This window comes from Leuciscus leuciscus, assembly GCF_965113295.1.
Source record: "Leuciscus leuciscus genome assembly, chromosome: 6".
Classification (NCBI taxonomy): domain Eukaryota; kingdom Metazoa; phylum Chordata; class Actinopteri; order Cypriniformes; family Leuciscidae; genus Leuciscus; species Leuciscus leuciscus.
The window spans coordinates 25,877,129-25,891,226 of NC_138730.1; the positions used below are offsets into that span (position 1 = coordinate 25,877,129).

General features: G+C 39.7%; 1 protein-coding gene across 2 annotated transcripts in view; it reads left to right on the forward strand.

Moving 5' to 3' along the window:
* The window catches only part of fndc3ba (fibronectin type III domain containing 3Ba), a 144,110-nt gene that overhangs the window by 34,721 nt on the left and 95,291 nt on the right, over window positions 1-14,098 (forward strand). For both annotated transcript variants that reach the window (XM_082171982.1, XM_082171983.1), the window contains exons 2-3: window positions 3,465-3,612; window positions 5,873-5,948. In XM_082171982.1, the coding sequence (XP_082028108.1) occupies window positions 3,493-3,612; window positions 5,873-5,948 (196 nt within the window). In that variant the 5' untranslated portion in view covers window positions 3,465-3,492. The remainder of the gene's footprint in view (window positions 1-3,464; window positions 3,613-5,872; window positions 5,949-14,098) is intronic.

Sequence of the window (14,098 nt, forward strand, 5' to 3'; positions counted from 1 at the left end):
TTTGAACCCAAAATTGTCAGATGTAGGCTAGACGAAATTGCGTGGCATATAGTGGTGTAGCCGCGTCTGTTCGATTTGTGTGGTAACGTTAGCCATGTTCTTAATGTACCGGCCTTTTGACAGCTTCGGCTGAAGTTGTCCTTGTGTTAATTGTCGTGTAACTTCTGTATGACCTGGCAATAAACATTTTTGTAAGTGTCTATAATGTGATAGTCTAAACTGATTTTATTTCGGGTGCGGGTCGGGTGTCGGTTCTATTTTAAGCGGGTCGGGTGCGGATTTACAAAATCGGACCCGTGCAGGACTCTCTGGTGTACACATAAATCTCTGACCCATCGTCGTCTTCTTCGTTGAATATCTGTCGCTCTACTTACGTCATCTGGTATAATTTGAAACGATTGGCTATAAGCTACGTACAGGCGCATTTGATAGACATTTGTAGCGCCCAATAAACGGCTCTGGGCATTCGTAAACCACGCCTCAAATACGAGAAAATGAACATGTAGTATCCAGACCACGTCTCAAAGAGAAAGTGGTCTGACGTTAGCCAGGCTAATGCCACGCTCAAAATTGCTTAAATCACCTTTCTTTCCCATTCTGACATTCAGTTTGGAGTTCAGGAAATGGTCTTGACCAGGACCACACCCCTAAATGCATTGAAGCAACTGCCATGTGATTGGTTGATTAGATAATTGCATTAATGAGAAATTGAACAGGTGTTCCTAATAATCCTTTAGGTGAGTGTAATCAATTTGAATAATTTGCAGCTTGCCAAACACAAGATTTTTTACTTTTAACAAAAAAACGGATTTCTTTATATTATTTTTTTGTCAACTCTGTTACTGTCAATTCTGTTACATACTGTCAACATTGTTACTCCACCTTGGTGGATGGTAACAGAATTGACAATTTTAAACTTTAGCCAAAAACTCCACTCGCTGGACTAAATGCTAAGAGCACATAGCACTAATGAAATCATGATTAAAGACTTCTAAACAAACCACTGTGTGATCAGTGATATGGATCTAGTCCACACTCTGCTAAAATACCAGATGCAAGAGGGATCATTCCAGGTTGATCTTCTTGCATTTCCAGTACAGTCACATTCTGTTCTCCTCTCTGCAATTAGAGACATGTGTCTGTGAGACAGCATCATCAGAAAAGGCTGGGATTGTGACTGGGCCTAAAGGAGGTCACCATCTGTTTAATCTGTTTACTCTTGTTTTTGCCATGCCAATCTCACCTGATGTACTGCATAAACACAGAGCATGAGGAGTGGGCAAAGAGTAATGAAGGATGGATGGAAAGTCTAACAGAATAGAGAGAAGAACGGAGATGCAATGAGCATGTGGATGGACCACATTATTGCACAGAGAAATAATCAGATTTATGCTGTCCTGGTGTCCACAAACATTTATAATGTCTTCGGATGGGTTTGCACCTCTCATGTAAATTGAACCAATTGCTGTCAAATAACTGTAAATTTATGTCTGCTTTTGTGGATCACATGAAACATTTAACATCAATGGAAGGAACAAAATGCATGGTAAAATGGGACATGGTGTGCTATCGCTATCCAAGAAGGACATTTTATTGGTTCTTGCAAAGGCCATTAGCGGAGTCATTATTTCGTGTTACACACTACCGCTAAAAAGTTTGGGGTTGTACTTTTTTTTTTTTTTTTTTTTTTTTTTTGAAAAAAGTCTCTTGCCAAGGCTGCATTTGTTTGATCAGAAATAGTTAAATCAAGAATATTGTGAAATTATTAACATTTTTAAAATAGCAGTTTCTATTTTAATAATACATTTTAAAATGTAATTGATTCCTGTGCTGGCAAAGCTGAATTTTAAAGGGATAGTTCACTTTGAAATAAAATTTTGGTATGTTTTAGCTTACCTCAAGGGCATCCAAGATGTAGGTGTCTTTTTTTCCGCAGTAGTTTCAATTTTGATATTTTTAGGTCAAACCGTTCTTGTCTGTCAGTCATATAATGCAGGTCGATGGTCACTGTCTCAAAGAGCATGCACTGAGTCCAAATTAAAACCATTCCACATCGTCCAAATTAAACAATTCCCCATCGTAAGTACACATTGATGGCCCAAGACACGAAACGAGCGGTTTGTGTGAGAAAACGAACAGTATTTATATAGTTTTTACCTCTTGAACACAGCCACGTCCAAGTGATCTGAGAGTGCGGGCGGGTATAGATATATACACTAGATGTCGCTTACTTGAGGTAAGCTAAAACATACCAAAATTTTACTTCAAAGTGAACTATCCCTTTAAGTCTTCAGAAATCATTATAATATGCTGATTTCCTGCCATTATCAAAGTTGATACAGTTTTTTCAGGATTTGAGAACAACATTTATCTGAAGTGGAAATCTTTTGTAGCATGAGATGCGTAAATCTCTACCTGTTGACAAATTTCTACTGGTTTATCGCCCACCCCTAGAATGACATGAGGCTGAGTAAATGATCAATTCTGTCAACATTTTTGGTCAACTTTTCTCTAGTTGGTTAACACTTTCTCTATTTTCTGTCCTTATGAGGCGTAGTAATTTTTGTGCCTTCCGGTGAATCATGTGCATGGGTCTGATGAAGTCAGGAATGTTTTCTCTCTCTCTCTCTCTCTCTCTCTCTCTCTCTCTCTCTCTCTCTCTCTCTCTCTCTCTCTCTCTCTCTCTCTCTCTCTCTCTCTCTCTCTCTCTCTCTCTCTCTCTCTCTCTCTCTCTCTCTCTCTCTCTCTCTCTCTCTCTGAGGATGTGCTGTGGCTTCTTTACGAGGGAGGGATGGAGACATTGAGGGGGTTGCATTCTGGTCCTGTGGGCTCTGCCACATGTTGTGTCGTGTGTTTATGTTGCAAATGGGTGTGACTTTCCATCCAAAATAAAGAAATTGTGCATCCTTCATTGATGACTTGGTCACCTTTTTATTCCCCAAATTCTTTCCTCTCTCCTCCATTAGACCACAGTCAAACTGTCACTGTACTAAACCGTTGGATCATTACAGACTTGCGCAAATGCTATGTTATCAAAACCAAGTTTATTGTTAGTGGTGAAATCACTCCATAATGCTGTACACATTTCAAAACTCAAACTCTAGGGGGTGGGAGTCCACTTTTGTGTCGGTTACACGCTCTTCTCGTTTAGGAGATCTTCCCTCGGGCCATCCAACTCACAATGATACTGCTGTGCTCCACAGTTGGCTTCAGTTGCCTGCTGAGTCACAGCAGAGCATCTTCCATCCATTTATGCTTTAGCCCAGTCACTCAAACGTCACAAACCAACCAAAGATTGTGAAATCGTCTCAAATAAATGAACACGTCCATCTTCCTCACAGCACAAAACCAGGGCAGCCAAAGAGGGTGTATTTGCAAGTTTGAGATCATATGACATTATTTTGCAGATCTTACTCTTTATTTTTCAGTTTCATGACAGTTTGTTTCTCTCACTCTTCTCACAGAAAGGCAGTCCAGGAAAGTTCTCCATGAATGTACGTCACAATGATGATGACAGACCAGATTCCGCTGGACCTGCCGCCACCACTATTGAACGGGGAGGTGGCCATGATGCCGCACATGATTAATGTTAATGGGGATGGATCGCAACAGGTGAGCTTTACTCCGGATGATGCTTGAATTGTTAATGTATACCTGGAATGCAATTTATGCAAGGTCACTTTGCATAAATGCCTCTGCCAGATGCATACATATAAATGCAAATGTAAGCTGCAACACATTCATAGACCAGGGATTTTTTAAGTTGTCGATACCATGATGATAATATGATCCCATTTCAACAATGTAAAAAGTGTGCATGTAGAAAGACACAATTTGAAAACAGTATCAAACAATTTGCAGTATTAAATAACTGAATTTTATATTTTCATTGCACTAGATCTGGAAAAAATAAATATAATCTGGACATTTTTATTATGTTAATGGAGTGTCCCTTCTCTATCCACTATTAGAGTAATTTTGTAACCCTGAATTGAAACATTTTAAATTCTATTTATTTGTAAAGTGCTTTTCCCATTCAAATATTTCAAATATTTTCATTCATTGTTGAAATATTTCAAATATTTTTTCAAAGCAACTTTAGAAATTGATCATGCTAAAGATGATGGTGGTGAGAAGAAACAGTTGCAAACAATTTCCAAAATATTTCTTTTTAGATTTTATGAACAGTTATAAATAAATAAATAAATAACAAGGCATCTTTTTACAAAACTATATGCAGGCATGTTTTGTTTATTACTGTTAAAATTGGTTAATCAATTGATTTAATTTAATGATTTTTAAATTATAATTCATTACAGAAAAGAGATTTTTTTCCAATACATTTCAGTCACATTTGGCTTTACAATGACAATATTTAAACCTGTTTATTTAATTTTGCATTCTGCAGATGATTTAATATAACAACGCTGACTTAACCAATGGCTTGAGTTTGGGACAGGATTATCTGACCAATAGCAGACGTCCAGCAGTGTTCAGGAAACCTGATTGAAGAAACCAGTCTTATATTTTTAGTTCTGTTTGGTGTCGCTGGCACATAAAATACACTCTTCACCTTTTAAAGAGAATCATTGCAAAAGTAAAAGTCTTTTTTTTTTTTCAGTTTTCTGTGGTTTTATGCTGTGCTGATGGAAAAGTTCATAAGTAGTTTGAGAGTTGAAAGTGAAAAGTTGACTTGCTTTGTAGCTGCTGGTCTCCCTAAATTAATTCTTTCTCACTAATTCCTAATGTAAAACAAAGCCAGATACATCCATTCTGAACTAGATCTGTATTTTGGTCCATGAGGAATGTTGTTGTCGTCTTAAATTAGACATTCAAGGAGTGCAGCGAGCCCTCAGGCATGCTTCACATTTTCCTCACACATCTCTCTGTAGATCTGGGCTATCAGAGCGGATCAGTGTGTTCTGATCTCTTCTCCAGGTGCTGCAGATACAGCGCCCCGGCCGTGTTTCTTCCGACCAGAGCGGAAAGAGAATCAGACCCTTGAGAGATAAGGAAAAGGGCGTCTGCAGCAGATAGTGAAGGTTAAATGCTTTGGATTCAGCCACGTCCTGTTTCTCTGCATCACTGTAAAGAAAAAAGATGGCACAATGACGAAGTTGTCAGTATGTACCCGGCACCCTTGATTAATTGTAAAATTAGACTGCCAACATGATCCGATGTCAGCCTGATATGCAAAGGTGCAATGTTTGCGTAAGGTCGTGCCAGTGTTCATTTGCATTCTGGTGACGTTGCGCATCAGGAGAGTCATTTATCTGCATTAGGTGTGTGCTGGGAACGGGAGGGGGTTTGAACAAGGTTTTCCTCTGGAAAGCCGGCTTGACTCTTCAGTGCATGCCGTCGTTCCCATAGCAACAACAGCAGCAGCAGCAGCAGACAGTGTGTGTATGTGTGTGTGGAGGCAGGAAGTAGGTGCCCAGATCTCCAGGGCTGGAACGGGGAGATGGGAGATCCGCCTGACACTCCACCATCAGGGCTGTGAGGAAACCCGGGGCTCATGCGACATGGCGGGCCTACTTTTTCACATCTACAGGCACGTTTGCACTCTCAACAACCTGTGCACTGACAACATGATGGTAAGCAGCCTGGAGCAAAAGATGGCATGACGACTGGACCGTTTTGAGAGGGTTTCACAACTGGTTTCACAACATCTGGTTGCGTCATATTTGCTTTCTTGGCAGTTGCGTTGACTGTAGTTCGCTAAAGGTTCCATGGGTCATTTTAATGTTATGGACTGATGCATTTTAAGGATTTGCAACTTTTTTTTCTCTCTCTCGGATTGTGTTTGCAGAACACAACCTTGTGTCAGAAGTTTTGAGTTACACGCCTGTCTGATTTCCACTTGTTTTCGCAGGTGATCCTTGTGCAAGTCAACCCTGGAGAGACCTTCACCATCAGAGCAGAGGATGGATCCCTGCAATGCATTCAAGGTATGTTGTGCTTCCTGTCTCATGCAACAGGTTCCTCCGTCCCGCTGTCTCGGGAGCTAGTTTCTGGAATTGTTCCGAATTTGCATATATGTTGTGCGTTTGGGGATGGTGTGAAATGTGGGATGGTGCCGCTGTTCCCTGTATTTCTGTTTGTGTGGTGTTCTTCTAGCTAATCGAAACCATGACTGGTGTGTTATTGGATTTGGAGCTGATGTAAACCGATGAGAGACCGGGCGCAGGGCCACGACTGGCGTGCTTCTGAGGAGTATACAATGGCAGATTACAAAGCCTCTTTGTCTCATTACCCCTCTTCTTTAACATTCAATGTCTTTGTAGCTAATTATTGATGGACAAGATGGATTGTTTGCACACGTTGCGGTTGGGTTCTCTGAACAGCTGTGCAGATAAGGACCGCTCTCACTGGGGAACATTAGTTTAAGAAGTTTCAGAATGTTCGTGTCTTGCTGCCTTAAAATACCCAAAGGAAATCTGCAGTAAAATCTTCTGTTAAAAAGTCATGAATGAGCCCCATCAGCACACCTGAAATATACCTTCATCGACAGATTTTTCTTTAATAGTAATTAATTCATTAATACTTCAGCAAGGATGTATTAAATTGATCATAAGTGACAGTAAAAACATTTAAACTATTCAAAGAATCGTGAAAAAAATGCAACACTGTTTCCATAAAAATGTTAAGCAGCACAACTGTTTTCAACATTGATAATAATAAGAAATGTTTCTTGAACACCAAATCCCAAATCATATTTTAATGATTTCTGAAGGATCATGTGAGACTGAGGACTGGTAATGACTGCCGAAAATACTGCTTTGCCATCAAAACAAATTACATTTTAAAATGTAATTATATCATTTAAAATAACCATTTTCTCTTTGAATATAATATATATTTAGAGGCTCCATAAGAGAGTTTAAGATTCAGCCATGCTGACAGACTTTTGCGAGTATGATTGCTTTTATAGAACCGTTCTATACAATGAAGATAATCAATTATTTTTTAGTTTAGACATTGGCAAGTTAGTTTGACATTCTTGTTTTCCACTACTAAAATAGTTTCAGAAGAAGCCATAACATCAGAAATCCACTCCGGAGATTCAGTTAAACCTGAAAACACCCACTCTGACTTTCAACAACCTGCTTCTCGCTGCTGGCAAAATCACAGTCCCATAAGAAAACACTGTCACTGAACATCGATTTCCTTGCTCAGAAGGGATCTTCAGGTTGCGGAGGCATAGATGAGTGGAGAACAGGGTGGATGGGCCGTTGTTTTTTGGCCGTGAATGGCACACTGTTGTGATAAGGGACAGAAACGGGGCTCTGCAGGGCTTGGCAGCAACATGTGTTGACACAAGAATAAAACAACAGGTCACAGGCCATAGCACTGGTCCTGCTCGTTTCCACAATGTGCCTTTGTGTGTTCATCAACTATATGTCTTCACCTGTGATTCCCTAATAGCTCTTTCTTGTGGAATCAATGCATTAACTTTCATCCATTGTAGTCTCAGCCAAATTGAGAGTGTCCCTGTTGATGCATTTTTGTCAAACCAGTTCCTCCTATAAGAAAAGTATCAATGCTGTAACTAATGTCTGTACTTGACTTTAACCTCTCCCTGTAAAAGGTTAAAAACAAGAAGGAAGTACTTAGGTCAAGCCTTTCAGGTCGTGCCATTGTGTTGGACAGAAGTACACAGGCACATCCAACGCTTAGTGAAAAGCCACGGCTTATGGCATCACGGCGTTGAAAAAAGCAACCCAGCTAAACAACGAGGACAAGGTGTGGTGCACGGAGGAGAGGGGCATTTCAAACACACATGTTTACAGAAAAGGTCACTGGGTTTAATTAGAAGTGTCGACTGAAGCAGAGGCTCTGAAGTAGCTGCTTTTTACAGAGAGGCTTCTTTGTCATTATGCAAACCTCAGAGCAGAAGCCTAGATTTAGGATTTTATATAAAGTAACCACTGTTTAGCCCGTGGACCGCTGGCAACATAGAACGCACAGAGAAAACGTTTTGAAAAAGCTCGGGCCAAAATCGCATTTGGAGTCAAAAGATTTAATTTAAAGGGGTAGTTCACCCAACAATCATGATCATTTTGTCATCATTTACTCACCCTCATGTCATTCTTAGCCTCTATGACTTTATTCAGCGGGGCACAAAAAAAGAATTTGAGAAACGTTTTAACTGAATTTGTTCAAATTGTGAAAGTCAGTGTGATCCAAAACAACATTATTGACTGATATTTTATAGCCCAAAAAAAAAACTATTTCAATATTCATTGCTTTGTTGTACAGAACAATGAATGAATGAATGAATGATTAAATGAATCATCAGGGAATTTATCCTTTTAAATATGAAAGTTTGTGTCTCAGTCACGTAATTTGACTCTAAAACTCTGAAAAAATTGAAGAAGGATAGTGGAAAGAGGAGGATGTTGGGTAAGAATTTTATAATCAAGGATTCTCCGTTCTTATTGGTCGCTTTCCGTCCTCCCTCATAATCATCTTTCGCAAAAACAGTACATTTTACTCTTCCCACGTGAAGATCCCACTCATCTCCTATTTTTGACTCGCTTAGATGAATGTTGTGCGAGTATTTTTAGCATGCTAAGCCTCAACTTTTTAACCCAACTTTCTTAATCTTAACCCTTTGCCTGCCAGGCGCCATTGTTGGTCTTGCAAGCGCTAGTGTCTTTAAGTTTTTTGGCTGAGTGGCAGGTCATTACGGCGCTCAGAGTCATATGTTTACTGGAGTTTCAACCCGCTCTTATCGCTGCTAATTAGAGTGGAAGAGGTTGAACTGTAATCTTTGTCTTGTTTAAACAGGGTGACCTTTTTCTTTTTCCAGGGGACCGCTTAACAAGTCCTTTCTCGGCAGTAAGGCTGCTTCGTGCTGCTTTCCCACACTTTTGCAAATTGAGGGCTGTCCTGTTGTTTGAGTTCAGTCTGTCCTGGGTTGGTCGTTGTCTGTTGTGGGTTGGTGTCGCCACCCATGCACCCCCCCCCCCCCCCCCCCCCCTTTTTTTGTTGGTTTGTTCCGAGGTCAGGGCAGTGTGAATGTGTTATCTACAGCATTTCCCCACTGAGGAAGAGCTCAGTTGTGTTTTGACTAACCTAGCTGAGAGATGTGGTGTTTATGAAGGCCTAGTGGGCCATGGGTTGATAAAGCAAGAGTTTTGGGGTTAACTGGGGACACTGGTTCTCTTTGAAGTGGTGATCCATCATCCATCTGTGAGCACTTCCTGTTTGTCATTTATTCAAGGACCAGGCCTGATCAGCAAGCCACTTTTATGCTTTTGGACAGACATTTTCCATTTTCATTTGTTTTCCGTCTTTTCTCAGTATCTGCTGATAAGGCACTAACTGTTTGGGTATTTAAGGGCAGTTTTTTTTTTCCATAACCAGCGAATTACACAATGGCCTTCAAGGTTGTCAAAGAGTTGGGAGGGCTGATGTGCAAACACACCTATATTAATGAACGCAACTTTAAGCTTTCACACGCAAATAATTGACAGATAAACTCCACGTTCCTATTTCAATGTTGTTAAGTTGTGGACATTTTCAGCAAACAGTTTGCCCCAATCGCTCCCTGGGCGCTGCAGCAAAATGGCTGCCCACTGCTCTGTGTGTGTGTGTTCACGGTTTACTGTGTGTGCGTTCACTACTCACTTCACTTCTGCTAATGTGTGTGCACTAACTTGGATGGGTTAAATGCAGAGGACAAATTCCGAGGATGGATTACCATACTTGGCCTTCACGTTGGCGACCTGATGATTTTATATTGTGATTGATCTTGAAGACGTCCACAAACTCATTTATACGGCATGTCCCACAGTAGACTGGATTTTACGACAGTCACATTACATGATTTGACTGATTTGGACGTTAACCCATAAACATGCAACGTGCACCACAGGATTCATACTCTTTAGTCTCTTGTAGGAGGCATGAGAAATAATTTTTCCTATAAATTCTGTTGTCATTACCATAGTTGAGTCTGTTTGGAGTATGTTAATGTTTTATAGGTTAATGTTTCATAGGTGTAGAAAGTTGTACATGTTGTTTGCTTGTCACCAAAACAACCTTTTCCATAACCTGATTTCCATATTGTTGTAGATGGGACAACACTGTACTTATAATGCACAGTGATAGTAAATTGGGGACATAATGCATCTCATTAAATATGAATATAAAATGAATAGTATACATAGATTTTGCAGTGCTTTCTTGGCAATTTAATTAAGATTTCACAGTTGAATAAGCTTGTAAGTCATCTTCAGTCCAACTTGATGGAATTACATAAAAATACCAAGTTTCTGTGTCTGTACTGCGAGTATGTTTGTGTAATTAAATGTGTTTTATTGTTTCTGCTCTGAGGAGCCATGGAGAAATGCTTCTCTGGTGTAATTACAGCTTTTGCTGAGAGCACATTATTCTCATCTGCACACCGTAATTTAGCAATGATGCACAGCAAAAGCGTTGTAGTCAGCAAGCGCTGAATCTGATTTTCTGCACAACAAACACCAAAAAGATTTCATTTATGCCTCTGAAAGCATATCAAAATTAAACATGCTGAATGAATTTGTCAGGAGCCAATGGTAGTCAATATTGTCCAGAAAAACAAAAACAATAATGAGCAGGAAAGACATGATGCATTCTCTGACCGAAAGAGGACAAAAGTGTTCTTGTCCTTGCCATCGGACTGTATCTACAGTGACTGAAGGTCATTAGCTATCTTTAGAAAAGCCCCATGAATGGCTATTGTGGCATGAAGTGAGTGACTTTCTCAGCTTACCATACTCCCACAAAGCACAGAGACAGAGAGGCAGACATTTCATGCCACAGGCTCCACCGAGTAGGAATGGACTTGAGCACCTGGGTAACAGCAATGGACTTGAGCACCTGGGTAACAGCAGTGTGCTTATTTTCAGTGTCTGTTAAGTACTCATATAGTAGAAATTTGTCAAATACACATCCCTTTAGGTCTCTGCCTTGTGCATGTCTAAGAGACACATCCCATATGAGCAATCGCTTTTCCCGCTTACTTCACCAACAGCAGTCATTTCATAACTGATTAATGATGATCTTCCATGTCATAAGTCCATGTGCTTATATGTGGCCCCCCGACTGAGCCCGGTTTCTCTCAAGGTTTTTTTCTCCATTCTGTCTCCTGATGGAGTTTGAGTTCCTTGCCACTCTCGCCTTTGGCTTGCTTAGATGTGGACACTTAATATTCAACAATATTATTGATCTGACTGTACTGACGCTGTTGTAGTAAAACTTAACCGAGCTGGACGATGACACAATTTTTTTGCAGAACTGCTTTAAAGATGAAATAACTAATTTAATAATTTATGATTTTTACAACAGAACTGAATTAAAACTGAACTGACTTCAACCGAAATGCATAATTTTCCTGTTATCACTGTAAAGCTGATCTGAATCAATCTGTATTGTATAAAGCGCTATATATAAATAGAGGTGACTTGACTTAACTTACAATTGCACTCTGCTAAAGCAAATCGGAGAGTAATGGGGCAGAGTAATACAGAATCCATACTGTAGCCCTGAAGGCATCTTTCCTGTCCTTTTACAGAGGTGAAAGTGTTACAGTTTCTCCTTTAGGGTTTATTTATCTATGTCCACAAAGCAGCTGGGCTTCTATTTATGTTTTGCAGCCTTGTTGCCTGAGAGACAGGTCTAGCATTAGATAATAGGTCAGCTGGAGAAGACACTCAGGTGATGTGCTATAGCATGTGTTGATGAAGTATAACTTCATGTTGATGAAGGAACCCAGAAGAAGAGGCGATTCTGATTATTAAAATTAATAATGCAAGCCCTATTAACAGGATTTGTGGCTATATTATTATCATTATATTTTTTTGAGCTGTGAAGTTGTATGAAGGTAAATGTACATTTATTAACAATATGTAGTATATTGTTCAGTTTACTTCCATTTTAAATGAGTTACTGTAACCGCATCTTAGAAAAGAACTGAGGGACAAGTTGAACCCAGAACCATCCAAGTTGAACCCAGAACAATCCTTCTAAAGGAGATGGAAGCAAGTCAGTAAGTAGTCATTTAAGCAAGCACTTTTTCGAAGGCATCTTATACTAATAGGTTACTAAAGGGTGAATCCCCCTTGGAGCAACTTGGGTTAAGTGCTTTGCTCTAGGGCACAATGATGTTCGTTCCTTGTGGATATCGAAACAGCTACCGTTACCAGACCTGAGCTGTTGAATGGTTTTAAAAAGTAGGCCTACATTTAAAAACATTAAAAGATCTTGAGGTGAGTGAGAAATTACTCATCTCAGTAGGAGCTGTGAAATATGTGAATGTTTTGTTTTCCAAAAGGCAAATGTGCATATTTGTCAGAATGTGCGAGTTTGCTTTGCTGGATGATGACCACCAGAGCTCCACCAGATCCCAGAGACCTGGAGTACATGCACAATTCAACATTTAACAATAAAGTTCAATGTTTATGTTAAAATCAGTTACTGCAAGTGCAAGCATATAATTAATTTGTTCTCTTTAAAAAGTGATCTGTTGACTTAACTTTAAAAAATGAGTAATTAACTTCATGCGTAATTGAAAAAAATTAAGTTCTTGACAGCTCATTGTTTCTGCCTTAAATTAATACATTGTTTCAATTAATACATTATTAGCTAACTGTGTGATTTGTATATGTACATTTATGAAATACATAACCTGGACACAGTCACATCTGATAACAGATCACTCTAGATTGTAATGTGGACTCATGCATTTTCTGTAAAGCTGCTTTGAAACAATACGTATTGTGAAAAGCACTATACAAATGAATGTGAATTGAATTGAAAGTTTATTTACTTTAAGGCAAGGGGTTTCCTCACTTTTTACAGTGTAATGTTAATTTCTACATATACATTTTAACATTAAGTAAAATTTAAAATTTGAAGTGAAAATTAACATTATTTCATGAATTATGAATGGACATGGGTATATTTTAAAATTTAGCATTGACTTAGAATAATAAATGCTCTAAAGAAGTTGTTTATTGTTATCTCATGATACCTAATACATTAATTGAACAGTTTTGTAAAGTGTTCAATCCTATAAAGAAAAAGATATGCCTCCCGGTCTACAAGGTGCACAAGGTCAGGTTTGTCATCTGAAGAATGTCATCTCAGATCTTATTTTCTTAGGTGTGTTAAAGATTCAGAATGAACACGGACACACTTTTGGCACGTGTATTTGATAACTTCAGTTTCTGACCAAAGAGGTCTGTGTGACTCAGTGGTGGCTCATGGAGAAAAGCAGATTCCCTGAGAAAGATCAATGGCAGGCGAATTGAGAGAATTCCTCCTGTCTACTGACCCAAGCTCAAGCGAGGAGGACAGTGTGGGGTGAGAGGGTTCATTTGGACAGGGCCCGTTGACTGTGGCCAGAGAGGCACGGCCCGAGACGATTTGCCCGGCTTATTCCAGATGTGCCTCACAGGCTTGGCAGAAGATTAAAGCTCTGCTGGCCATTCCTCAGACACACCCTCTCAGAGCTGAGTGAGCGAGAAGAAGGGAAAGATTGCAAACACATCAGGTCCATGGCCTCTTTAGATTTTTGCAGTTTCAGTACAATGTAACATAAAAATGTTCCTTGCAGACCATTCCAATATCATAACCAAATATTGGATTACAGAAGTCCAGGACCAAACCCTACATGGAAACTAGATTTCATCAGGAAAGAATGTGAGGTCCAGTGAGTTTTTAGCTGTGCGTCTTGGTATGGCATCAGGGTAGTTGGTGTGATTAGGGTCAGAATGTAGGAAGGAAGGATTGCACATCTGGAAGTGCCTTCCTATGCTTGTGACCTGAACTTTTAGGTCTTTTCAGGAAGGCCCATTTGATGGGTAGGAGTTTGTAAGATCTCTTTTTTTCCCCCTCTATTTCTTTTAGTCATATAGTTAGTTGTAACATGGTTTGTTGAAAAGGGAAGGAGGAGGCGGGAACCGGCGAATGTTCAACAACTTAAATAAACAAACACAAAATGAAAGTAAAGCGGCAGCCCCTCACGGACGACTGCACACACACATAAACAAAACACAGCGTAAAATTGTCCAGGCTTGGTCCTCTCTCGTCCTTCACTGTCATCGCTCCT